The sequence below is a fragment of the Haplochromis burtoni genome, unplaced genomic scaffold (genome assembly GCF_018398535.1).
Source record: "Haplochromis burtoni strain Fernald_Lab_line unplaced genomic scaffold, NCSU_Asbu1 Contig_100, whole genome shotgun sequence".
Lineage (NCBI taxonomy): Eukaryota > Metazoa > Chordata > Actinopteri > Cichliformes > Cichlidae > Haplochromis > Haplochromis burtoni.
Window position 1 is genome coordinate 689981 of NW_024582461.1, and position 22439 is coordinate 712419.

The 22439-nt window shown below is 38.1% G+C and overlaps 3 protein-coding genes across 12 annotated transcripts in view; 1 reads left to right on the forward strand and 2 right to left on the reverse strand.

Moving 5' to 3' along the window:
• Positions 1-327: 327 nt before the first annotated feature.
• On the reverse strand, positions 328-6568 carry LOC102294167. 5 transcript variants are annotated; one of them, XM_042223049.1, is made up of 7 exons: positions 6259-6454; positions 6033-6045; positions 5756-5930; positions 5510-5666; positions 3599-3771; positions 3125-3353; positions 328-1053 (listed from the first exon to the last, which is right to left on the reverse strand). In XM_042223049.1, the coding sequence occupies exons 3-7, from the start codon at positions 5915-5917 to the stop codon at positions 851-853; spliced, it is 924 nt and encodes a 307-aa protein (XP_042078983.1). In that variant the 5' UTR covers positions 5918-5930; positions 6033-6045; positions 6259-6454; the 3' UTR covers positions 328-850. The 5 variants fall into 5 exon arrangements, with proteins under 5 accessions (XP_042078983.1, XP_042078985.1, XP_042078984.1 ...); XM_042223051.1 differs by having other exon boundaries at positions 6033-6059; XM_042223050.1 differs by lacking the exons at positions 6033-6045; positions 6259-6454 and adding an exon at positions 6464-6568.
• A 137-nt stretch (positions 6569-6705) lies between these two features.
• On the forward strand, positions 6706-14265 carry rrp9 (ribosomal RNA processing 9, U3 small nucleolar RNA binding protein). 4 transcript variants are annotated; one of them, XM_042223044.1, is made up of 15 exons: positions 6706-6916; positions 7026-7147; positions 7246-7358; positions 7440-7507; positions 8573-8614; positions 8713-8839; positions 8963-9087; positions 9197-9289; positions 9432-9532; positions 9615-9749; positions 11159-11221; positions 11327-11484; positions 11713-11792; positions 11888-11961; positions 14027-14265. In XM_042223044.1, the coding sequence occupies exons 1-15, from the start codon at positions 6833-6835 to the stop codon at positions 14127-14129; spliced, it is 1488 nt and encodes a 495-aa protein (XP_042078978.1). In that variant the 5' UTR covers positions 6706-6832; the 3' UTR covers positions 14130-14265. The 4 variants fall into 4 exon arrangements, with proteins under 4 accessions (XP_042078978.1, XP_042078979.1, XP_014190701.1 ...); XM_042223045.1 differs by having other exon boundaries at positions 11327-11472; XM_014335215.2 differs by having other exon boundaries at positions 6707-6916; positions 7053-7147.
• Positions 14266-15330: 1065 nt separating this feature from the next.
• The window catches only part of grm2b (glutamate receptor, metabotropic 2b), a 28612-nt gene continuing 21503 nt past the window's right edge, over positions 15331-22439 (reverse strand). For all 3 annotated transcript variants that reach the window (XM_005927478.3, XM_005927477.3, XM_042223043.1), the window contains exons 4-6: positions 20713-21776; positions 18011-18203; positions 15331-15980 (exon numbers count right to left, since the gene is read on the reverse strand). In XM_005927478.3, coding sequence (XP_005927540.1) covers positions 15907-15980; positions 18011-18203; positions 20713-21776 — 1331 coding nt within the window. In that variant the 3' untranslated portion in view covers positions 15331-15906. The remainder of the gene's footprint in view (positions 15981-18010; positions 18204-20712; positions 21777-22439) is intronic.

A 22439-nucleotide genomic window follows, 5' to 3' on the forward strand; every position in this document is an offset into this window, starting at 1 on the left:
CAGTATGTGGCTGTGACTGTTACACACTGTTCTTGTTCTTACACTTGCTCCTCTATTCTCTTCATAGCTCCAGAGAACGAGGACACTGGTGTATTGCTTGAATGTAATGACTCATTTACCATTTAACACACAGTACTTCCTTAATTTAGTTAACTGAGTTTCTTTCTTTTCTTTTTTTGTTTACTTAAGTAACAGTCACCTTTCAGTGGAGTAGATCAATACTACAACAGGGGAAACAGGGGTCAGTACTGACATCTGTTGGCTGAGGAGGAAACAATACTGTAGGTTACTGTGCTGATGGAAGAAAGATTCAAATAACTGAAAAAATATCAGCTGCAAAACTTTATTGTTTGTTAGAGTGAAGCACAGAAAACACATGACAAACATTTTGAAACAGTTATCACATACAGTATACCTTGAAATTACCTGCAATGCACAAGTTGGAATGAACAACAGGGCAAAAGTGAGATCCCTGTCCTACTCACACGTGTAAAGGTCAGCTGACTGACTGATTCTAGCTTAAAAGGTTATTAACTTATAACCACTCTCTTAAATACAGTAAGAAAACCTAAATAAGAACACTTGTTTACAGTATTAATGATTACATATGTGGCAGTGTATAGCGCTATCCAACGTCTGGGTGTGGACACCATGTGACACTCAAGGTGAAAACAATCTAACAGACATTAACTGCTGTCAACCTAAAAATATAAATACTTATCATTCTTAAAAAATAAAGAACTAGATTTTAATGCTGAATGAACTATAGTGGATAAAAAAGGCAATCTGTGACCTATTTCTATCAGACATGAAATACGTGTGACCAACGGATGAAGACAGAGGTGAAGGACTATAACTGAGAGTCACTTGTCATTGCTCCGTCGTCGGGCAGAAGCGAGGCATCTTGGCAAAAGCTTTGCTCAGCATTAGCTCTGTTTTCCGTTTTACCCAACCCCAGTCTCTTCTTCAATAATTTATCCTCATTGTTCAACTTTGTGCGGATTGCGGTTTTTATTTGGCTGCTGTCAACACTGAACTTGGCTGCCACATGATCTGCAGGAAAGAAACAGAAACCTCTGGTTATCAAATTAGTACGTACAGTGGTGTGAAAAAGTGTTTGCCTTCTTCCTGATTTTCTAGTGTTTTGCATATTTGTCACACCTCTATGTTTCAGATCTGTTTCAGAAGTAATGCCCCCTCTTGTAAAATCACAAATTTACTATGATTATTGTTTTGTTAATCATTGTTTTGGAAAGTGTTTTACTACAGACACCCAGGCCTGAATACTGGCAGACCTGTTGAATCAAGAAATCACTTGAGAAACAAAGTCAGAGATATTCATCAGTCTGGAAAGGGTTACAAAGACATTTCTAAGGCTTTGGGACTCCAGTGAACCAGAGTGAGAGCCATTACACACAAATGGAAAAACTTGGAACAGTGGTGAAGCTTCCCAGCAGTGACTGGCCTACCAAGATTACTCCAAGAGCACACCAATGACTCATCCAGGACAACATTATGGAACCACAAGCTTCACATGTCTCAGTTAAGGTCAGAGTTCATGATTCAACAATAATAAAGAGACTGGGCAAAAATGCCATCTGTGGGAGAGTTCAAGGAGAAAACCACTGCTGACCAAAAAGAACACAAAGACTCAGCTCATATTTGCCTGAAAACATCTTGATGTTCCTCAAGAATTTGGGGGAAATACTCTGTGGACTGACAAGAACAAATGCTGACATTTTTAGAAGCATGTGTCCCATTGCATCTTCATCTCATCTTTTATTTCAGAAAAGGATCATACTGGCAGTAAAATATAGTGGTGGCAGTGTGATGGTCTGGGGCTGTTTTGCTGCTTTAGGACCTGGAAGACTTGCTGTGATAAATGGAACCATGAATTCTATGGCATTATTTTTGTGCCACTATTCTGAGCGCACGGGAAAAAAAATTTGAGCGCTCGTAAAAAAAAGTTTGCAGGTGCAAGTGTTGCATTTTGAGGAGAAATTTATTTTGAGTGAAGAAAAGCTAAATTTGAGTGAACAAAACTCATTGCTGCGTGCAAAAAAAAAAAAAAATGTATTTCAGTGTTTGCTATTATCCACACACACAATAGCAGCCCCTCTCGCTCAGTTTTTGCATTTGCGCTTGCTCGCAATGTGTTGCTCGTACTCTCAACGTGTTACTCGCGCTCTCAACATTTCTGCCCGTGCGCGCTCAACTCTTTCTCTACACCGTTATATTTGTGCCACAAAACCAGCCAATCACAGACTTGGATGCAAAAAAATCCAAGCTGAGCGCGCACGGGCAGAAATGTTGAGAGCGCGAGCAACACATTGCGAGCGAGCGCAAATGCAAAAACTGAGCGAGAGGGGGTGCTGTTGTGTGTGTGTGGATAATAGCAAACACTGAAATACATTTTTTTGCACACAGCAATGAATTTTGTTCACTCAAATTCAGCTTTTCTTCGCTCAAAATAAATTTCTCCTCAAAATACAACACTTGCACCTGCAAACTCTTTTTACGTGCGCTCAGAATAGTGGCACAAAAATAACGCCACAGAATTCTGCTGTCTACAAAAAATCCTGAAGGAGAAGGTCTGTTTCAGACCTCAAGCTTAAGCACTATTCAAGCACAATGATCCAAAATACACCAGCAGGTCCACCTCTGAATGGCTTAAGAAAAACAAAATAAAGACTTTGGAGAGACCCAGTCAAAGTCCTGATGTAAATCCGATTGAGATGCTGTGGCATGACCTTAAAAAGGTGGTTCATGCTCAAAAGGCATGCCAGTTATCGCTAATGCTTGATTGTAGCTGTTGCTGCTAAGGGCGGCACCAACCAGTTAGTAGTTTTAGGGGGCAATCACTTTTTCATACAGGGCCATGTAGTTTTGGATTATTTTCCTCTTAATAATAAAAATCTTCATATAGAAACTCCATTTTGTGTTTAATTGTGTTATGTTTGTCTGATTTTCACATTTGTTCGATGATCTGAAACGTTAAAGTGTAACAAACAAACAAAAAAAAAAGGAAATCGGGAAGGGGGCCAACACTTTTTTCAATCACCATATACAGCATTTACAAAGAAGGCTAATGTTTCTAAGGCATCCTTCGTGTTCCTTGATTTACCGATTAAACTTTTCAAAATCTCAGGTGGGAGCTGTGGCTTGTGGCAATCCTCTCCCGTAAAGGTATTCCTACGGCCCTGCAGAGAGTGGGTGGCCAGCGTTTCTCTGTCAAAAAGTATCATGAGCAGGGCTGAAGTGTACTTCTTGTAGTCTGCAATTTCTGCAATGCGCTCATAAAGATTTTTTGGCACTCGAAGATTCTCTGAGAGATAGATGAAATTGTGGTCATCCTACAAAGAAAAAGAAATATCTTTTATAAAAACATTACATTTCATTGGTGTTTGATCCCAAATTAACCACTTATAAAATAAGAAATTAGTGCTAGCCTGCCTGAGCTTAAAAACAATGAACATTTCAAATGAGCACCAATGACATAAAACTTGTTCTAAGATAACAAAATGTTAATGAACTGATCAATCTGCCAACTCAGTTATACAAAGAAAGTACAAAGTCTACAGCACACAGGAGCGTTGACCTCTGGTATATTATGAAGCGCTCTCATTTCTGCCTCAGGCTCAGCCAGGAAAGAGATAGTCTCATCAGAGTTTTGTGGCGCAACTGCTCCTTCGCCTCCATGGAGAACATGATCCAGGGTGACCCGCAGTTCATGTGCCGTGTGCCTCATCTGCATCATGAGAGTGTTCATCTCTGAAAAACGTTACAAACCACTGAAGTAAATCCGACACATGGTGAAGATATTCATCAGATAAATTATTTCATTTTATGTTTACAGCATAAACTCAGACAGAAAACTAAAAAGACTGACGGGATCCAATTTTTCCCTCCGCACATGTTATCAATGCACTAGACGGTTACACAGACAAATACTCAACATTTGACATTTAAATTTTAATAAGGCCCTGTTCTTGTCATTGTTGTTAAGAAATTCCCTTAAAAGAATTATAAAATTTTTGCACTAATTGCAGTTAAAGTAGCTCAATTTAAACATAGACAAATGTTTAAAAAGTTAATGTTTTAAGTTAAAAAAAAATGTAACAATTGGGTTTGCTAAATGAATGTACCACTCTAGAAAACTGTCATGTTAGTCAATTTGACTTGAACTACTGTGCACTTGACTGTGTGTAGCAGCAGTTAATTGCTGTACAGTACTTGAGCAAAAACGCTTGAGGTACCCTTCATTTCTTTATATTTTGCTAGAAAAATGGAAAACAGCTGCAATGAATTATTGAAATGTGCAAACACACATAGAAATACAGTGTATAAGGCAAAAACAGCTTCCTTCTCAGGATCTTCAGGAAAAGTTCTCCTGGCTTCTTGAAAGAAGCTCAAAGCTCTTCTTTGGATGTTGGCTGCCTTTTGTTTCTTTCTGTTTTCTCTGTCACGCACTGCTTCAGTAATATTTTCTCTGTCAAGGCCAATCCATGACTGTGTGTTTGGAATCATTGTCAGTAAAAAAATGAAGCTGTTGCCAATCAGAAATTTTCCAAATGGTACCTCGCTGTTCTTCTGCTCACAAAAGTTTGACTCAAAAAAAATTCAAATTTGCCATACCCATTTTCCTTCCTTACGCATGGCTTCTTGACAGCCACACTCCAGCTGAGACTGTTTGTGATGAGGCTTCAGTGAACAGTAGATGGATCAACTGAAAGGCCAGATGCATCTCCTCAGATCTTTTCTGGCTTTTTTCCTAATTATTAAGGACATGACTTTCACATACTGTAGATATTTTTCTAACACTTCTTTTGTCCTCTGCTTATCCAGAACAAATTCTCCACAGGTTCTATAAGGACACACTTCCCACCATGTTGAGATGTACCAACTTTTAAGCTAATAGCTCTGTGAGAATTACCATGATGGTGCAAAAATACAATTTTATGCCCATCAACATAAATTATCTTTGGCATATTCAGTTCATTTAACTAAAGAAATGGGAACAAATTACATGCTTTTCGCCACAGGCTGCTAGTAACAAAGATACAATTTAAAATGAACTCTTTGCTAAGTTGTCTGGAAAGTGTAGTCAAAACACTGATTCGTCTCCTCACTTGGGTGCCTTTTTATGCTTGAATGATTCATAGGTCAGTCTTAAGTGGATTAACAAAGACAAAGGATTTCCTTGGAACTGCCAAGTATAAGAACTCAACTGAAAATGAGTGAAAAAGCAACCAGTGACCAAAGAAAAACTTTGGTAAAAGAGCTTCTTGCTCTTCCACTTTTTAAAAAAATTACAAGAAGGTCTAACTCCCAGGAAGAAAAATACAAAGAAATGCAGGATGACTCATTCGGATTTGTCCTTGTAGCATCTAAACCAGTTAGGTTTAGTCAGAGTAATGTGTGTGCTACAATAAATATTAATGTGGTCTGACAGTGTTTTTAAAGGATATAAATTAACTGATTGATTGATTAGTTAATTTTTCCCACCCACCTTTGAGTTCCCTCAGCTCTCTCTCAGCCAAAATTCTGCATCTGCGTTCATATTTCAGTTGTGCCTGCAGCTGCTCTATTTTCATGAGAAGGCTGATGGTGTCTGTTCTGATTCCCGGGCTTGCAACATTGTCTTCATCAAATTCAATAGTGTCAAGCTGCCACAAGAGTTGAAAAAGAACACATAAAAAAAAATCCAAGTTATACACAAGTTACTTATTCTGATAATTAAACAATGAACTCTCACGTCATTGTTGGGATAAGGTGAGTAGCTGGCCTCTTCATGGAGCATAAACTTATCCTCGCCTGAATGACAGCCAAACTCTTGTGCATCTGTAACGTTATCGATCTTTATCATCTTAATGGGTGGCTGTGCTGCAGTCGCACCTGCGTCTCTCTTGGGTGGCATGGTGGTGAACAATCTGGGAAGAGTAAAAAGCATGTTGACACACCAAGTGCTGCTGCTTTTCTGCACAGGACAAACTCAAAGTTGGAGCCAAACTTTTTTCTTTTTTTTCACTCACTCAGCGACGATCTCTGCTCGTTTTAAACTCCCCCATGCAAAAACAGAGAGACAAAAAAAAAAAGGTTTGCAGTCAACCTTGCATCCCCCTCCCGCTGTCTCATCCCCCCTCCTCCTACCTACTACTAGCCTCCAGCTGCTGGAGCCAATGAGTGATGCAAACTGCATTTCAAAACATGTTCAAATACACGTGATATTTACTGTGCGATAGTTTAGAGGAACCTCACCTCAGGTTGAGCTCAACGACAAACTGTAAACACAGTCACTGAAGACAAAGGCAGTGCAGTACATGGAAATACTGCGTAGTAGAGGAAGTAGTAATACTACTGCAGTAGTACAGTACATAGATCCTGATATAATTAGGGATTTTTTTTAACCGCCGCGCATAACATTTTCGATTAAATATGTGTGAAATACTAATCTTACGTTTACCTTCCACTGTGTGTGGCGCGCACATTTATGGGATTACCGTCTTGTCAAATGCATATTTTTACAATTATGTGCGGAACAAAGCTGCGAAAACTTATTCCCCGAGGGAAGTATTTCGCCCCAGCACAATTTCCTGTTCATCGAAATTCCTACACGGGCCAATTAAAATCCAGAATTTTATTAAAGGGTGGGACATGTTAGAGTGAACGTGACAATTAGCCAATCAGTGTGCGCTCGCGGCCCATCTCAGCTTCCTAGTTTGGTTGCAGTCGACCCATGTGGGTTCAATGTTGACTTGCGGTTTGAGAAAGTTGAAGAGTTAACGCTGCATAACTGTTGTCAGTTTTGAAACGCTGCTTGTTGCGTTTCGATATGTCTTCATCATTCTTTATAAAAACAAAAGAAAACCCCAAGTTTGCCAAGAAGGGGAAAAATACGGCGGGCACGAAGCGAAAGGTAGGTGAATTGAACTGTTAGCGGGTAAGCTAAACCATAGGGTTCACTCGTGGCTTCTTAACTGGTTTCTACTTTTGTTATAACGCTTTTATTTACGCTTTTGTGGTAGATACATCGTATTTTTTCCCCCTCGCAGGGTGATGTGGATCCTACCGGAAAAGGCAAATTACGAGCAAAGAAATCGAGCTCGAAATATAATGAAGAGATTTCCAGCGACTCAGAGACGGAGAGGTGCGTTTTCAGTGGGGGTTATACATTAATCACAAGCCTTTGGCCTCTAAATAAAAGCACGAGTCTTAATGATCTTTGTGATAATTTGATTTTTCCAGTGCCACAGCGCCAAAGAAAAGGCAGTCCACCGAGCAGATTGAGTATGAGGAGACTCCACAGGAGAAGAAGCTGAGATTAGCTAAACTTTACCTGGAGCAGCTCAAGGAAGAAGGTAAACTTGTGTCATTTACACAGGCACAACATTAAAATTCATTATTCCAGAATGAATGAAATGAATTCTTCTTATCTTCAGAGGAAAATAAAGCAGAAGAAGCCTCCTTTGAGACAGATCTAATTGCGGGAAGACTTCAAGAAGAAGTGGTAAGACATTTCCTATGTGAGCCCGTTTAAATGGTAGCTGTAGTACCAGGGTACCTTACATGACTTGGTTATTACACTGCCAGTTGCATGTGTTGAGCTATGTCTCTGTGTACTAACATTTACTCAGATTGTCCCCTCACAATGAAAATATCTTGTTGCCAACTCTACACCTAACATTACAAACTGTTGAGCCTGTTGGCCAGATGTTCCTTAGATCATGCTGTTGTGAACGCCATTCATCCTGTCATTAATTGAGTTTTCACTTCTGGTCGATTTGCCCTTGCTCCTTTGTATGAATGGATCGCTCTATGCTGGGCAGTAACACAAGTCCTCCTGAATATGTAGCAGAAATGCGCTCAGTATTTTGTTTTTGTTTTGGTTTGTTTTTTTTACTTGAGGCAGACATTTGATGGTATCTGTGGGTCCTTATATTTTGGCAATAATTATGCTCTCAATTCCAAAAACTTGATTCTGTTCATCTGGACGTAGTATTTTCAGTGGGAGAAACATTTTGTCACTCATCAAAGTGACTTCTTCAGTCTCTGAAGACTGACATGACTTCTTCAGAAGTCACTTGGATGAGTGAATTGACAGTACTGAACAGGTTGATCAACATAGAGGTAGACTACACTTCAGAGTTTCAGAGGGGTTTGCTGTTATGACATTCCTATGGCATAGATTCAACTCAGATGTCTAAATCAAATCTTAATAAGGTTTTTTTTTTTTTGTTCCCATGATTTTTCAAAGTTTAGTTAGGCCACAGTTTAGTTTCAGTTTCATAAGACAATTTTCTCTAAATTAAATAATGACTGATGTAAAAATGCTGATGTGGTCTTCTGGGTTACAGTTCAGTAATTTTTAATAATTTTCAGCTTTACATCTTATGATCAGATGCAAGAAATATTTTGGTTGTACTTGATCACATCAAAAACAGTATCTCATTGATACTGTTTTTTTTTTATTTTTTTTATTTGGATTTACTGTACTTGATTTGCTGGACTTGTGTTTATAATATTGATATTTCTGTGGATGTGAGTTTATTTTATTTTTTCCTTCTCCCATCAGCTTGAACAGAGAGGAAAGCTCCAGCGGCTCATCGCCAAAGATGTAATTATCAGAATTTTCATCCTTTTAATCCCGCTGTGTGTCTAATAAGAAGTTTAATGTTATTTATTTCTGTGTGTTTTTTGTTTGCTTGTTTTTAGCTCATACCACCAGATCCTTCAGAGATCAGGATGTTCAGAGGACACAAACTTCCAATTACGTGCCTGGTCATCACTCCAGATGACAAGTACATCTTTTCTGCTGCCAAAGACTGCTCCATCATTAAATGTTAGTGTATAGTTAATCCTTACAATTTTTTTTAAACTCCTGTCGTGAAAATAAATTCAAATTATTTCACAGTTGTGAAGGCTAATACTTTAATAATAATATGTTTGGAAATGTTCTTATTAGGGGATGTTGAGAGTGGTAAAAAAATACATACAATACCTGGTGGAAGGAAGGGTACAGAGGATCGCCATGTTGGACATACAGCCCACATCTTGTGTATGGCCATATCATCGGATGGCAAGTACTTGGTGAGTAGTTCTTCCTCAGCAATTCCGGCTTTTACCAATTTTGGGAATCCAACTTATTCTACCTTTCTTACCAAGTGTGACCATAACGTCTTTGTTTACATATTTTTAGGCCACTGGAGACATGAACAACCTGATCATGATTTGGGAGGCAGAATCATGTAAACATTTGTATAAATTTACAGGACACAAAGGTGCTGTGTCGGTATGTTCTTGATGTTTTTTTTTGTTTTGTTTTGTTTTCCCCCCCTCACTAGTTGGCTACAATTTTGACATTTTAACATCTCAGCTGTGCGTAGGTGATACCTGCAGTTCTCTTATAACACAATCTTCTTTTTCCTTCACAGGGCCTTTCATTCAGGAAGGGGACTCATGATCTGTACAGCGCCTCTCATGACCGCTCAATCAAAGTGTGGAATGTGGATGAGAATGCATATGTAGAAACTCTGTGAGTGACCAATCAGAAAATAATTTCTCACATTCATTTGGCTCTAGTGTGTGAAATTAACTGTGACTGTAAATTCCTGTAGCTTTGGCCATCAGGACTCGATCACAGGACTGGACAGCCTGAGCCGTGAGCGCTGTGTGACTGCAGGAGGGCGGGACGGTACTGTACGGGTGTGGAAGATAGCTGAAGAGTCTCAGCTGGTGTTCCATGGCCATGAGTGAGTCTCTTGACTTCTGTGCATTGCTTGTTCTCACCAGTGTGCACAAATTCAGGTGCTTTGTCTGTTTGCTTGTTTTCTAAGATTCATATAAAAGCATTTAATAATTGCACAGAAATGTTCATAGTCTGCATTAAAAATATATGCAAAATTACCATCTGAAATAAGAGAACCTGAGAATGAAGCCAGAGTGTTTCCACAGGAGTGGTAATTGTTCTTATTTATTTTTAAACAGAAAAAGCGATGCTTGGCTGGAATGACAAGTATGCTGAAGATTGTTTCCCCAAAGACAAACTAGCTCAAGTTAAAACTTGACTTTGTAGTTTGGGGGGGGGGGGAATCTAAGCAGAACGTAAGAAAGAGAAGACAGTGGATAGCAAGGCAGACCTCATCTGTTGGCTTCAGATGAGAAATTCATGGCAAATATTGAAAAAAAACCCATATTCTTCAGCATATGCAATAAATAGTTAAAATAAGATAACTAGTATATATGAAAAATGTTAAAGTCTACACATTTTCATTTTGTTCTTTATAGGCAATTTAATATTTTATAGTGTTGTATTTAATTCTAAATTTGAGCATTTTTGACCTATGGTCTTTTGGAATAGGGTAAATATTGACCAAAACAGAAAACGTAATATGGAAATATTGTGCTAATACACATGGTTTACATGCAGATTTGTTCACAAGCACTGTTTGTGAACCAATCACATTTTACTTTTTTGGCCTGAAAAAATAAATTAATAAATCTTAAAATTAGAAACCATTAGGAAATTATTTTTGGACACTGCAAATGTCAGCTAAACCACTAGAAGAAAGAAGTGGCTCGGTGGTGTAGTCGTTAACACATTAACCTTACATGCAAAAGATCTTCAGTTCAAGACAGAGAGCAAACAAACCTAGAGTCATGCTACTCCGAGAGCCAGTCGCAGGCTTGGATAAATGTTGTGTCAGAAGCTATCTGGCTGTGCCAAATCATACACGCAGATCCCATCTGCTGTGGCAACCCCTAGGGAAATAAGGGAGCAACCAAAAATGGCCAAAAATCAACACAATTTCTCATGGATGATCTTGCTCTTCTGCTGCTGGCACTATACTCTCATATAAAGTTTGAAAAAATATGAAAGAAATCAAATTAAGAGTATTGTTTGTTACTACCTTTTTGACTGCTGCATGGTTTTTATTGTCCCTCTACCATTAAACATGTCTGTTGGTTGATTTATATAAAATCTTTTGATATTAGATGTATTGGAGTAATTTTCATTCTGAAAATTTAACAGCACAGCTTGATTTTTTTTTGATTTTTTTTAATAGATGTACACATTCATAAATGCATATTTATTTATAGTCTATTTTTCTTTAAGCATACAGTGAGACTGACAACTCTCATTTTGTTGTCTTTTATTAAGGGGTTCAATTGACTGTATCCAACTCATAAATGAGGAACACATGGTAACAGGAGCAGATGATGGGTAAGAATTTGCTGCTATGTTGATTCAGTTTCTTTCTCTCCATTTTTATTTTATTCGGTGTGTAATAGTGTGAACTAACTCATTCATATTTCCTGACAACCTCAGCTCTGTGTGTCTTTGGAGTGTCAACAAGAAGAAACCTCTCAGCACAGTGAAACGGGCCCACGGTTGCCATGGTGATGCAGGGATTGAGCAGCCTCATTGGGTCTCTTCAGTGGCGGCACTTCAGAACTCTGATACTATTGCCTCAGGTGCCTATAGCTGTGAGAAACCTCTTCATGTGCTTTTCAGTAACACATGGACCCGTTTTTATTCGCAGGATAATGTAAATAAAGTGTTTTACGGGTGATTTGTTTGAATGCAGATGTATTCAGTGCAAGTAATAAATTCATTCCTGATGAAAAGGACATCAAAGTAATACATCAGCCTAGGTTGGTGTTTAAGTAAGCTGTCGTCATTTGGCTTTGTATAACAACGGATCTTCCTTGCAGGTTCCCACAACTCAGAGGTTAATGTGTGGAAATGTGGCCAGAATTATCGTGGGCTTCAGCCTCTGTTCAGTGTACCAGTGGTAAGCAGTTAACCCTTTCCTGTCATTTAAATAAATAAATAATAATAAGTTGCATAAATGCTTATTTTCTTTCTCTACTTTCCTTTCCTGCCTAGTCTGGTTTCGTCAACAGTTTGAAGTTTTCAAGCTCTGGTCAGTTCTTGGTTGCAGGAGTTGGACAGGAGCACAGGTACATTTATACTCATGTTTCCATAGAAACTAAAGTTCCTGAAAACTAATGAATGTCAGCACAAGTTCATGTTTAGTGGACAAAACATCCACTAGGTGGCAGTGTTAATCCATCTTTAACATTTTAGAATTTTTAGGTTGACTTGGCCTCATTCATATAGTTATGCAGTTACTAACTGAAGGTAACCAGGAAGTATGATGTTGGATAATGTCACACTTGTCATGTAGTATTTTCGATCAGTTTGGCAGAATGCAAGGTAAAATAAAATGTGCAAGTGGATCAGATATTTTGTCTTGATGCATGCTCAATCATCCAGGTCAGTAAATCCACAAAAGATGATTCTGTTCATGTTGGGGAAACCTGCAGTCAGCTGAGACTGAAGAAGTCACTTGAATGAGTGACGAAGCATTTCTCCCACTGAAAATCTGTCCAGATGAACAAAGTCAACTTTTGTGGATCGGATATTTTGTTTTGGTGTGTTGATCATAGTTACAGATTTTACAGAATGACATGTAAATCTGAACTGTTTTTTTTTTGTTTGTTTTTGTTTTTTTTCTTTATTTTGATTGTATTGACATATGAAACAAACAGTGTTAAACTTGACCACTGTGAAAATTGCTGAGGGGAACTGACAGTGATTATTGTAATTTGATATCCAAAATGCTTTCTTGTGTACTGGAGGGTCTGAGCTGCTCTATAGTAAATCCATCCACCCACTCATGGCTGTAGCTCAGGTCATCTACTGATCAGAAGGTCAGTGGTTCGATCCCTGGATGCCCCTAGTCTTCACTCATCCATTGGTGTATGAATGTGTGTGAATGGTACTAAGCACTTAGACGCATACAAGGTGGTGCTTGTGTGAATGGGGTGAATGTGGCATGTTGTATAGAGTGCTTTGAGTACTATATAAGAATCAGTCCATTTTACCATTTACCATCTCTTCCACTTATCCATTTCAGCTACCACAGAGCAAACTGTTCTCTACAGTACAGTTTAATTAATCCAAAACCTTGTCCGACAGATAGGATTTTTATGACTAATACCTGTATTGACCAATTACTCGTTTGCTCTCTGGACCAGCTGATGCTTATAGGGAAGTTACAGATTGCCTTCATCTGCAATCAAAACTTATGACTTATCTGAAGGGATCTTGTCTTTTCTTCACTTTGTAAATGTTTATCAGTCATTATAAATACCAAAACCTCGGGATCAGGAAATGGCCTAGCTGATATGTCAGTCAGACTAATTGTGCCTCCAAAGATGTGCAGGTTACTTGTACTGTGTGCATTAATACTGCTCTATAGCAGTGTTTTTAAACTGTGTACTGATAACACGTCAGGTGGTCCCCCACCCTTTTTTATTTCCGAAGGTGCAATATCCGTGTTTTCCAAAAAAGTTTTATTGGAGCATTGGAGAGGTGCTTTTTTTTTTTTTTTCCTAACCTTACCTGAATCCATCTTAGATGAGCTCGGGCTCAGAGACAGCTTCTGCATTTCTCAATCACTGTTTATTCCCTCGAGGTTTTTGCTTTGCATGCTAGAGTTTTAATGAACTGACAGTTTTCAGGAGTGTGCCTGAGCCTGTGCATTGATTTCTACTTCAGAATTGTCTGTTTCCAGCACGGTGTTGCCTGAGGACACACAGATCACAGACATTAATTACTGGTTTTCAACCTTTGCGCAAAGAGATTTCTCCGGATCTCTGATTTTTAATGTACCATAGATGATGAAATTCTTTGCAGTCTTCTATTGAGTGGGCAAACCATCCTCAATTTTTCTTCTGAAAGCCTCAAGCTCACTGTGGTGATCGTTTAATAGGCAAGGCAAGGCAAGGCAAGTTTATTTGTATAGCACAATTCAACAACAAGGTGATTCAAATACAAATACAAAATGTTTATGACCTGTTACCAGATATCAGATTTAAACCATTTCTCCAGTGTTTTATTACTCCATCCCTCCTTATTTGTTTTTTAATTAACAATCCATATGGTGGTTAATCATTAATCTTCAGTGAACTGTTAGTGTTAAAATAATGATTTGTAAATAAATCTTTGTTTTGTTTACAGATTGGGACGATGGTGGAGACTAAAGGAAGCCAAGAATGGAATTTATGTTATTCCTCTTAAAAGGAAACCCTCTGATCCAGAGGAAACTAAAAGCGCTGAATAGAAAACTGTTAAATGCTTTTCCTTTTGTAAATTAAAGATATAAAAATAAAAATAAAATCTCAGGATTTTTTTTTTGTTTTTTTGTTTTGGTTTTTTTTGGGGTTGTTTTCTGTACTTTAAAAAATAAAAAATAAAATCCAGACAGTATCTGTTTCTACAGTTGTTGTCTGTGGATTCCTCTTGTTATTAAAAGACAATAACAGCTTTTGGTTTAGTGAAGAAGTCAAAGCATTGTTGGTAAGGCATCCCTGCATAAAAATAAAGTGTGAAGAGGCTGAATTGTAGGAGAGGAAAAAAGACTGCTGGTTCTATTTTGTGATCATAAAGTTTTGAAGTGTCATGATGTTCTATGAAAGTTAGGCTATAAGTGTGTCTGGCAAAGTGATGACTGCTTCTGTGTGTAGGGTATTGGAGGAGTCAGATCAAAAGTTGTGAATCATAGATATGGTGGTAGAAGACCAGCATATCATTTGAATCTCATAAAAATGTAATTGAAAGTATATTGGCATCTTTTAGTAATAAGGAAAAAAAAGGTTTACAGCTTATTTCTACTTTTACTTTACTTGACATTTACTTGGTATTTACAGGAGGGAAAGTGCACAAAATCTTAATTATACAAGTGATTTGTCAGACCAGCCTCGGGGACTGCAAGCTGTTGACTAGTGACATTATGTCAGTGACAGTTATTGTTATATAATAACCAAGAATTACCAAGAATTGGTATTAGCATCATCTTCAGTCATCCTGCAGGTGTCCACTTAGACCCGGGTGGACATGTTGATGCCATTTTCATTAGGAATCGTTTTTATTACCCAACTCTTAATTTTGTATGCCATATAGGGGGGAAAAACAGTATCATCTTCTTTCACAGTTAAACATGCAGACAATAACATTTAAATTTTTAATGAAGTCACTTCTATTTATGCTGCAGGCAGACAGTGGGTACAGTTTCACATCTAAAACGCCAGTCCGCATTTAATGTGTAAATGTAGGATTCATGTGAACTTTTTTTTCCCCCCCATGTACAATTGCAGGTGCTCAACTATTAAAACAACAGCTATCCTGCACTAGTTTGGTAACTGAAAATTTACTGAAATGGCAGAAATCGGCTAATCCTGCATCCAGATCTCGATTGCAGTTCTTGTGCATAGCTCCTCTGAATTTGACTGAAAGTGGGAACCCAAACAAAGTAGAATTTGATCTTTTAATATTAAAAAAGAACATTTTATTTACATAAATTACAAGTAAGCACGCACTGCTATACCAGTCTACATTAACACACGTCCTTTACGTTGTCTAGTTGCCTAGTTTTCATCACATTTACTATAGTTAGTCACACATTTTGCTTAACAGAAGGGCTAACTTTATCTCAAAGCATTTTTTTTGTCAATGTCTAAACATCTGGATATATTCACAGCACTGTAAGAACACAATAAGAACAGCCTTTTGTTTTTGTATAACACTATTGCTTCACAACCACCCATTTGACAACAAGACTCTTTAGGACAAGGCACGGTGCATTTAATCACATCTATCTGTAAACCAAGGAGATCACAGCATATTAAATCTATACAAAAAAAAGGCTTTACAGTTGATACATACTGCTCACTGTAAGAACATCGTTACGCTTTCACAGTTAGAGTTACCATTGCCACTGTCAGTCTAGTTATCTCTCTGCAACATGTTAGATGCCATGGGGGCTTTGTCATACACAGCTCTGTTGGATGGAAGGATGATTGATGACAGGATGGTTGCTTCTGCTTAGAGAGGAATGTTTTTCACAAAGAGGATGTTGTGGAGTCCACCACTTCTCGCCCGTTGCAAACTGCTGGCACATAGTTGGAGGCTGATCCTGAGGGAATAAAAGCAGTGATGTTAGAGTTTCCTGCAAACCAGAGATAAAAGCTGCGAGGAGCAAGTGGTCCAAATACATTAGGCACCCTGTCTTTAAGTACAATTTTGAGGTATCCTTTTTGTGCATGACTTTTATTGTGAAGTTTATTTGGCTGATCACGATTATACAGACTTGCACATAAAATGTTACAAAACAATACAGTTTCTGTCCGGTTGCTTCATCACTAGCTATAATTGAACAATGTGAAATACTGCAACCAGAAATCCATCACAGCTTACAGTGCTATTTTCCAGACAGTATCCTTACATTGTTGAATTCCTACTTTTAATTGCAGCAATTAAATACTTTTTATTTCTTACATCATTTTTTTTTCTGACAACAGAAATCACTTTAGTCTAAGAGACGAGATAAAGCATAAAGTGTCAGAAGCCTTTTAATGCGCAGCTTTTCTTTTGGACTAAAAGCAGTGTGAGGTCTCCCAGCTATAAAAGAGTAAATGGCACGCTCACTATAGAACCATGTAAACATCTCATATATATTTAATGTGTTTTTTGTCTGTGAACATAGTCAGTTTATTAATTGGTTTCAGATAAGACTTTCTCTTACCCAAAATGAAAAGAAAAACATAATGGCATGGTTATTAATTGCAGAGCTGCAAAACTACAGAAACAAGCAGGAAAAACCTTTCAGTATTATATAGAAATTTCTTCACTCTTACCCATGTTCCACTAAATAAGAATAATACATTTTAAAAAAAAAATGAAATAAATGATATTTCAGTGTTTTACTGCAATGCTGTCATTTTGATCTGAGTTTCACAGTGAAACTGTCAACTGTTACCCAGTTTTATTTCTGATTTTATTGTGAAGCACTTTTGTGATTCTTATACATTTTAATTACTTACTTTTTTGTAATACTTACTTAATTTTTTAATTATGTAAGATGCCCTATCCGTATGGAAAAGGGTATCTCAGCTTAGAAAGAACACAGACAGGCATATTCTTATTTGCCTGCCAGCACCTCACAAATTTAAACAGTACTGTATATTTCATTTACAGTGCTGTGAAAAAGTAATTGCTCCCTAAACCTAATAACTGGTGTTGGCACCCCTGGCAGCCAGAGATTAGGCAGTAACACGTTACTTGTAACGTGTATAGTAACGCGTTACTTGTAACTATTTGAAAGACTGAGTGTAAACACAAAAAATATTTTATTTTATGTGCTGGAATGTGCAGAAAATAGGTTTAAATGTTAAACTAATTTCTTCAAGTCAGAGAATGTTGCATATAATTTAATTTTTACTTCAGGCATAAAGTTAAAAGATTAAAACTGATAAAACAAGTTTAAAAAAAAAGAGACTTTTCCATTTGATTACATTTTGTATGATGGATTATGCAGAAAAAGTAGAATTGGGCTGAAAGATCTATCGCTTTATTACCTATTCAGGTTGTAAATCGTGTTTTTAAAAAGTAACTAAGTAATTAATTACTTTTGAAAATAAGTAATCAGTAAAGTAACGGGATTACTTTTTGGGGAAGTAATCAGTAATTAGTTACTGATTACTTTTTTCAAGTAACTTGACCAACACTGCTGGCAGCAAGAACAATGCGATAAAGCATTACTCTTTCACACAGGGCCAAGTTGGTTTGACTGGGCTTTTTATTTCCTGTGAAGTGTGACAAATATGCAAAAAATATCATAAATAAATAAAATTAAAAATAAAAAGGCCAATTAAAATAATGGGCAAATCCTGAAACAACAGGTTTTTCAGCTTGCAGCCCATTTGTGCTCGTCTACAAATTAAATAATCTCCAAGTTTTACGTAGACTGATTGTTTAATATTGGAGAAAGCCATGTTAGCTGATAAGTTGTGTTAAATCTCCTGGCTGTATATTCATATTTACCATATAAAGTGTGTATGTTAGCATGTTGAGCTAAAGACCATCTGGTAGTCCTTTGTCTTTATGTTGTGTTAATAGTTTCTTTTACAAGTAAAGAACCATATTCTGTATACTCTGCATTAGTACCTTTTGAGAAGCTGGAGCTGGGGGCAGAGGCAGACGTAGAAACTGTGGTACTGAAGCGGTTGGCTGTGACTCTTAGTGTGGCCACATTTTTCTGGGGCTGAAAAAGGATGATGTGGACCTTTGGGGCGAAGAGGCACCCGAGAACCACGGAGCCACTCAGACTGACGGAGATGCACATGGTGGTGGTCTGTACCTGGGATGAAAGAGAGCATGTGTGTAATGATGGCTACATCAGTCTGCTCTTTGTTTTTTCATTTGGTCTTCAAAAAGACTAATGAAGTTCATTCAAAGGCCGCCTGGTCCCAGTTCTTCTCTCTCACACAGCCTTTGATCAAATCACTCATATTTTCATTTATTCCCTGTTCTGGTTATTTACAAACCTTAACTTTAATGTGTGGTTCCTTTCAAACATCCATTAATCAATCTTTACATTAACGTCTTTTCTAAAAGTCAATCAAAAACCAAACACAACCCTGTAACAAATATTCACTTATACATGGATATAAGCTTTACTAATAAATAGTGATATAATAAATTAGATGTTTAACAGAAGGTTAACAACTGATAATCAACTTTTTGTTCAAGAAACAGAAAGCAAAAGAAAACGTTACCTGGATGGAATCAAAATGAAAACAAATCAAATTTGTCCCTTTCAGGTTTCTTATAGTTATTATTCTCACATTATTAGCCATATTTTACATCTTGAACAGTGTGTGGTTTTCAGCTGCGTTTGTTAGCAATTCTAATTGTCCATTTGTATGCGCATGAACATGAGGGCAAGAAGTCGAAAGAGAGATAAGCACAGCTGGCCGTCCTGGAAAGTCGGAGCCTTGTTAGTCATATTTCAGCTGCTAATGTGAGCTGACTGCTGGGGTCATCTTCCTGAGCTCCGTCTCTTCCCACCCCACTGGTTACCCCTGCAGTCCAGGAACTTCTATTTGCAGAACCACAGCATGAAGTGAAATCTCTCCCAAACATACTGCACAATAACAGCACTGCAGAAATATGAGAAGTCATCATGCATTTCAACTTCAAAAATAAGTAGTGAAAAGCACCACCAGGACTCCTGGTAACATAACTTTGCCTTCTCTCTGCAGCTCCTAATCTTTTTCAGCCATAAAGATAACTTTCTAGCAGCTATTCCCTTTAAACAGATTGCACAAGTAATTAGAAACCACCAGTGTTTGCAACAGCACAACATGAGCTGTATTTGTATGATGTATTTCATTGTTAGACATTTGCATTTAATGTCGTTTTAGCTTATTACTCTTTCTTAAATTTCCTTCCCTTTTATGAAGCACAATTTAATGTACTTTAATTTAGCCTTTATAGGTTGTTTACTCACTGTTTTATTACCCAGTGAGTAAAGTTCATACTACAGAAACTATTCTGTAGAAAGGAGACGGAAAAAAATTAAAGGTTTTGAACATGAAAGAAAATGTGTCTACATAACAGTAAAACCTTGGGCTCATCATGATTCACTAGGCTACCCTCATTACGATATTACCGTGTTATCCAACTCTAATTTGAAATGTGGCAGCTGAACCCACAGCCATTGTTATTGTTGTCACACAGAACCAAATCATCAAGATCTCCAGTGCAGTGTGAAACCCCTCATTCCTTCAGTTAATCTCTCGGTTGCAATTTTAGTATGAAGCCTTATTTCCTACAAAATGTATCTGGTCTCTTAGGGGCCACTAAGGATCAGGAAAGTTGGCTTTTGGTTCATGGGTTGAGTACCCAAAAGGCTGCTTACAACAGTCATGAAAAGCCAGAGGTTTCTCATGATACAAACCCTCTGTGACCCTAGACCTCCCCCCTATCTGTTTGCACAACAAAGGCCTTGTTGCACACTTCGACCAAAATGCTGTGACAGTAGCCTTGGGACTGCCTAAGGCATCAGCACTCATAACTTACATGGTCTGTCAGTTTTATGCTTAAAGTTTTGTCTTATTTATCCTATGTCACATTGCACAAATAAATAAATGCATTTATATATGCAGATATTAATAAGACTAATATGCTATATGGCTAAAGTCACAATGCATATTCAGCATGTTTATTCACTGTAGTTTGATGCACTACAGACTAAATTTAGCCTGTAGTGATTTTTTTAAAGGCTAAATGCTGCAAAAACATTATCCCTATGCGACAACTCTGTAGCAGATTTGTCAAATTTCCTATTAGGGAGGTAGTGCCACAAAATGGGCAACAGTAGGCCGCTCAAAATGATTATTAATACACACCATAATGTTGCTTATTGTGTTCCCTGTATGGGTTCCCACTGGGATTTAGCCTAGGTTTTTAAAAACAAAACCTATTGTAAATCTCTAGAATCCATCTCTTAGCTGAAAAAATGGGTCAAAGAGCATTTAGTAATGCCACGGTTTAATGAATCAATCTGACTGTCTTTAACTATTTCTATGGGTATATTCAGACCTGATCTGTCTCCAGTCTTTGTTGTTTTCTTGAAAGATCCTTCAACTCACATGAAAAGAAAGCTTTCATGAGTCTAGGTGAAGGTGATCAAATGGAATGTGAAAGTGACACCTTCTTCAGGGATGCTAAAAACACAGGGGACAGTCATTTATAGACTTTGTTTGCACTACTCCACATAAGTTGGCTTTAGAGGTTTATAGAAATATGAATTATAAATACTCAATTTGCTATTTATCAGGAAAAAAAAAATTCTGGATAGTTACCCTGTAGTCACTGGCTGTGACGTAGAAGATAGGCTGAAAGGCGAGCCAGATGATGCAGGTGGTGTACATGGTGAACCCAATGAACTTGGCCTCGTTGAAGTTTTCGGGACACTTTCTTGTCTTGAAAGCGTAGACGGTGCAGAGGATGATGAGAATGCAATTGTAGGTGAGAGAGATGAGCATGCTGGTGTCCCTACTGTTGCACTTGAGCGTAACAATGTTTCTCCTCTCTGGGCTCACCTCCTTTCGAACCCCTGGCACCTCCACAAGCAGCCAGATAACAGCCACTAGAAGCTGGCAGGAGATAAGAGCACCACAGATTGCTACCTGGGAGGCCGGGCTGATGAAACGTGGCCGCTGCGCTCCATCCTTTACCCCACTGAAGATGCGAGCGATGCGGTTTGTCTTGGTTAGGAGAGCTGAGTAACATACTGCGAAGGAGGTCCCCAGGCCTAGACGGCGTAGGGTGCAAACAGCTGTGGAAGGCTTGGTGATGTAGATAAAGGTCATGCTGTAGCACATCAGCACTCCCAACAACAGGATGTAGGAGAGCTCACGTCCACTTGCTTTAACCACCGGTGTTTCATTGTGCTTGAAGAATACGCCTACTACTGACAGGGTACACAGTATGCCAAGGCAAGAAATGGTAACAGGCCCAATAGCCCAGGCATCCTCCCACCGGATGTATTCTTCAGGCAGATCATAGCAGCCAGTCAAGTTAGCCAGAGGCCACTGACCGAAACTACAGTCAGCACAGGTGAACTCATCCTGCAGGTACTGGTAGGACTGACAGGGAATACAGATCCAGCAGCACACATCACCAGGCTGCATGCTCTTCACTTCATTCTTCCTGCAAGGGTCACTACATTGGGAGGTTGGTGGCACATCACCACGCCAGTGCACCATGGTGGTATTCAAGGTCAGGTTCTGGTCCCAGTAACCAACTTTCTTGTAGACGAACTTCCCCTCGTCTTTGTGGTAATGAAAGATGTTGTAGCGGCTTATGCCATCACCAACTGAATCAAAGCGCACCATGTTCTCTGTGTCTGCAGGTTTGAATGGTGCTGGTGGGAAGCATAAAATACAGCAATGAAGACTTAAAGGAAATATAAAGGATTTAAAAATTCAAAGCCAGGAATATAATAATAATAATGACAACAACAACAACAACAACAACAACAACAACAACAACAATAATAATAATAATAATAATATAAGAATAACACAAAAGGCAAAAAAAGAAAAAGAGAGCCAAAGTTCAATTCATGGACTGAAGAACAGTGCTATGTTTTTGTATAATTTAAATTAAAATACTTTTTTTCCTGCTATTTCATGTAACACGAAATATAAATGCACTGCGTTATATACAGCTTTTCCTATCAACCCCTCTAAGCCCTTTATACTACAAATCACATTTTTAACATAAGACAGTTTCACGCATATGTTGTTAGTGTTAGTTCAGGAGGGCAATGGCACTTTGACAGCAAATTAGAGGATCCAAGGATCCAAACCACTGACCTTAGGATTAATGCACCTATTCAACACCTATTCAACCTCCTGAGCCACAGCTGTTCTCTGAATTTGTTCATTCATTCATCCTGTCAGTACTATTTTAAGAAAAGTATGTTCCCTGCCCGCTGTTTCTTCAGTGCCAATTCATGGATTATTTTTTGCTAATTGAATAATTACAAAGCCTTTCTCTGCTCAGCAGAAGTTGTTTGCTTAAT

What these genes read in the sequence shown, in the direction of transcription:
- rrp9 (XM_042223044.1), top strand. Translation starts at nt 6,833, where the DNA reads ATGTCTTCATCATTCTTTATAAAAACAAAAGAAAACCCCAAGTTTGCC. An exon ending in AATGCATATGTAGAAACTCT is followed by an intron (nt 9,533 to 9,614) that starts GTGAGTGACCAA and finishes AAATTCCTGTAG; the next exon opens with CTTTGGCCATCAGGACTCGA. An exon ending in CTCTGTTCAGTGTACCAGTG is followed by an intron (nt 11,793 to 11,887) that starts GTAAGCAGTTAA and finishes TTTCCTGCCTAG; the next exon opens with TCTGGTTTCGTCAACAGTTT.
- LOC102294167 (XM_042223046.1), bottom strand. Translation starts at nt 6,199, where the DNA reads ATGCAGTTTGCATCACTCATTGGCTCCAGCAGCTGGAGGCTAGTAGTA. An exon ending in CGCTTCATAATATACCAGAG is followed by an intron (nt 3,354 to 3,598) that starts GTCAACGCTCCT and finishes TTTTCTTTGTAG; the next exon opens with GATGACCACAATTTCATCTA. An exon ending in GATTTTGAAAAGTTTAATCG is followed by an intron (nt 1,054 to 3,124) that starts GTAAATCAAGGA and finishes TCTTTCCTGCAG; the next exon opens with ATCATGTGGCAGCCAAGTTC.